The sequence below is a fragment of the Cryptomeria japonica genome, chromosome 1, assembly GCF_030272615.1.
Source record: "Cryptomeria japonica chromosome 1, Sugi_1.0, whole genome shotgun sequence".
In the NCBI taxonomy this organism is placed as follows: domain Eukaryota; kingdom Viridiplantae; phylum Streptophyta; class Pinopsida; order Cupressales; family Cupressaceae; genus Cryptomeria; species Cryptomeria japonica.
Genome location: NC_081405.1, coordinates 603,338,530 through 603,342,124, shown reverse-complemented (window position 1 = coordinate 603,342,124; position 3,595 = coordinate 603,338,530). Strand labels below are relative to the sequence as shown.

At 39.7% G+C, this 3,595-nt stretch overlaps 1 protein-coding gene across 1 annotated transcript; it reads right to left on the bottom strand.

Annotated features, from left to right (window-relative positions):
• Positions 1 to 233: 233 nt before the first annotated feature.
• Positions 234 to 3,066, bottom strand: LOC131875554 (probable LRR receptor-like serine/threonine-protein kinase At3g47570). Its single transcript, XM_059220172.1, has 2 exons — positions 1,019 to 3,066; positions 234 to 884 (listed from the first exon to the last, which is right to left on the bottom strand). Exon 1 carries the CDS (start codon positions 1,878 to 1,880, stop codon positions 1,047 to 1,049), a length of 834 nt encoding a protein of 277 aa, XP_059076155.1. The 5' UTR covers positions 1,881 to 3,066; the 3' UTR covers positions 234 to 884; positions 1,019 to 1,046.
• Between the last annotated feature and the right edge of the window lie 529 nt (positions 3,067 to 3,595).

Sequence of the window (3,595 nt, the reverse complement as noted above, 5' to 3'; positions counted from 1 at the left end):
TGTAAAAAGTAAATTTTTCATTTCACATAATTATATTCCATTATAATGTAAAAAAGTAAAAGCAATATTTGAAATTTTTTCAATATTATAAATTAACAACATTATATTTCTTGAAAATATAAAATAATATAATAAAATATTGTTTAATTAACTATATATTTTAATAATTACAAGAATGAAAAATTTAAATATATTTAAAAATAAATCAATTATCAACTTTTCAAGATCAGTCATGTATCTCTTAAAAATGTTATAATTCTAAAGTATGACCAACACTTCTTTATGACCCTACCTGCATCACTTCTATATAATGTTCTAAAAGTGACATCTTGATACAAGATGTTTCATATAAACAAGCAAGAAGCAAAGAAAGCAAAGTTAACATCTAATCATTATGTAAGATGATCCAGTGAGATCTTCAGTAGTTTAACTGGTTTCCCTTTAATTGGTTGATGAAGATGATGTGCCGCCTAATCCCTTGTCTTGTGTTAATAATAAAGTCTGCACCGATGGATGCCCTTCTAAATTGCCATATGCTTGGCCATAAACAATTCTTTCAAGTATGCTCTCCACCTCTCTCATTGTTGGTCTTTCCCCTGGACTATATCTAGTACATTCCAGCCCCATTCCAATCAAACTAACCAGCCACCTGCCCTGCTCTGTGGTTTCCATGAATTTCTCCACACAAAGCTCATCACTTAGCATATCTCCGTCCACCACATTCTCCAGTGCTTCAGGAAATGCTGTTCTCACCCAACTAGGCAAAGTTTTGTTTCCGGTGAACATATCATCAGTGGGCCTCTTTCTTGTCACCATTTCAAGGATGACCACTCCAAAACTGTAAACATCGGCCTTGGTCGTCACTTGTGCCCCCAATCCATTTTCTACAGTAATTCATAGCATTTCATTGTTCTTATTAATAGCGCATCTATAAAGTAACTAATAAAGTTGAAAAAGTAGAGATAAAAATTAAAAAATCTAGCACGGATTTGGACTTCCATATTGCTATGGAATTTACCTGGAGCAAGATAGCCTACCGTTCCCTTCTACCTGGATGTGCTGCTGCTTTCAAAATCGGTGGAAGTCACTAGACGGGCAATCCCAAAACCAGTCACATGGGCTGTCATGTTCTCATCCATTAAAACGTTTGAGGGTTTCAAGTCACAGTGAACAACAGGAGGAGAACAATCATGGTGTAAGTATGCCATCTCGTGCGCCACATCTAGTGCAATGTTCAATCTCATCTTTAAACTCAACCTGCGATCCTGATGCAGCTGTTGTTCAAGGCTTCCCTTTGACATGAACTGGAGTACCAGAGCCCTGAATTCTGGTGTTGAGCAACAGGACAAGACTTTGACAAGATTCCGGTGTCTGATTTTGCTCAGTATTCTGCACTCTTTGTTGAAATTCTTGAAAGAATTTTGAGGGTCCTGATCGAACACCTTAACAGCCACCAATGTGTTATCAGATAGCAGTCCTCGGTAAACCGGCCCGAAGATACCGGTCCCTAGCAAATTGGAGGCATTAAATCCTTCCGTTGCTCTGTTAAGCTCCTGGCTAGAAATTTGCATGAAACCTCTTCCCATCAAACTATTTGTGAATGTTTCGCTTTTGGTCTTTCTGAAGAAGATGTATGATGCGCCCAAAATACAACACACTGCCAAAAATGTGCCAATTGAAACGGCCATGATAACCTTCTTGTTAAACCTCTTTGAAAGGACCCCGGCAGAGCTTGTGCAGTTGGGTAAACTCAACCAGCCTGTTGCTGCACATAATCCTGGATTTCTCAAAAACGAAGTTGCGCTTAGATTTCTGAAAGCTCCTTGATTGGGAACTGATCCATTCAAGTTGTTGTAGGAGAAATTCAGAAGGTGGAGCATAGTGAGATTCGCATTAGAAGGTGGCACTTGTGCTGATAGTTTATTGAAGGATAGGTCAATGACCTCAAGGTTTTTGAGCTGTCCTATTGATGTTGGCACTATTCCATCTAATTTGTTTTTGGTCAGGTTCAGGTACCGCAGCTCCACGCAACTGCCGAATATCGCCAGAAATGGGTCCAGAGAGTTTATTAGCGGAGATATCTATGGCCTGAACAAGTTGCATTGCTCCCAGTGAAGGCAAGCTTCCTGTCAATGAATTGTGTGAAAAATTGAGGTAGAAGGCCAATGAATGGAAGCTTGAGATTGCCATAGGGATATTTCCTATGAGGCTGTTGTGTGAGAGCTCAATCATCTCCAGACGAAAACATTGTCCAATGGCATCTTGTATCCTTCCTGTTAATTCATTGTATGCGAGGTTCAGTTTTCTCAACTGTTGTAGACTGCCAATCGATGAAGGCATTTCTCCAGAGATATGACTATTATCAAGCCACAGATATTCTAAATTTACGAGCTTGCTAAACTCTGGTGGAATGTTGCCTTGCAATTTGTTGAAGCTCAAGTCCAACCCTTGTAGATTCTTCAGACGGCTTAGTGCTTTCGGAATTTTGCCAATTATATTGTTATTGCCGAGAACAAGAATGTTCAACGCAGTAAGGTTGCTAATTTCATCCGGTATATTGCCAGTTATATTGTTGAAAGTCAAGCGCAATACTGATAGGCTGGGAGAGAGGTTTCCTATGCCCCTGGATAAAGTGTCACTAAAATGGTTGTCAGTGAGACCGATTTCTCTGAGGATAGAGCAGTTGGTAAAAATATCCAAAACAGATGTTTTGGCGGATTTTCCACTTGACAAATTATTGGTACCTAGACATAAGGTTTGCAGAACAGTAAGCATTCCCAATTCTTGAGGCACCACACCACTTAGCCGATTGTAGCCGAGATCAAGAAGTGAGAGGTGAGAACAATTTCCTAGAGACTTTGGTATTGGAAATGAAACAGAACAGAACACAAAAACAGAGCATGAAGAAAACAGAGCAGCACAAGGAAGATAAATTTTTATTTATCAAACCATATTTTCCATACATCCATTCATTCCACAAAATGATTACAAAATGCCTCTTTTAATGGAGGTCATAGATGTTTCTAGAATGGGCACGAGGTAGCTGGAAACTTCCAGAATTTTTGCATAAAAAACAAATACAAATCCTGCCAGTAATTCTGTAAACACTTGTGCATACGGAGCATGTCGATGGGGGTAGGTGAGATTAGACTCCAACATTTGGGATCCTTCCACTCAATAGATTCCCCCCGCAGTGACAACTTGTAAGTTGGGGAGCTTAAGGCCAATCTCTACCGGAATGAAGCCCACAAAACTGTTCAGTGTGAGATGAACTTCCCGCAGTTGTGTATAGTTTAAGAAAAAAGGAAAAACATTTCCGTGGAAGCGGTTAATACTGAGCACAATTATTTGTAGGCGACTCAGAATCCTCATCTCTCGGGGTATCAGTCCGCTCAACTTGTTGTAGCCCATCTCAAGAGTATGGAGCGCCGAACAATTTCCTAAAGATTTTGGAAGGTTGCCGCTTAGATTATTGCTGCGCAGGAAAATCTTTTGCAATTTGGGCAGGTTCTAGCAGATATCCTCTGGAATTGTTCCCTCAAGCATATTCCTGCTCAGCGACAAGTAACGCAACCTTGTGCAGTTAATTAGAGAC

What these genes read in the sequence shown, in the direction of transcription:
- LOC131875554 (XM_059220172.1), bottom strand. Translation starts at nt 1,880, where the DNA reads ATGCTCCACCTTCTGAATTTCTCCTACAACAACTTGAATGGATCAGTT.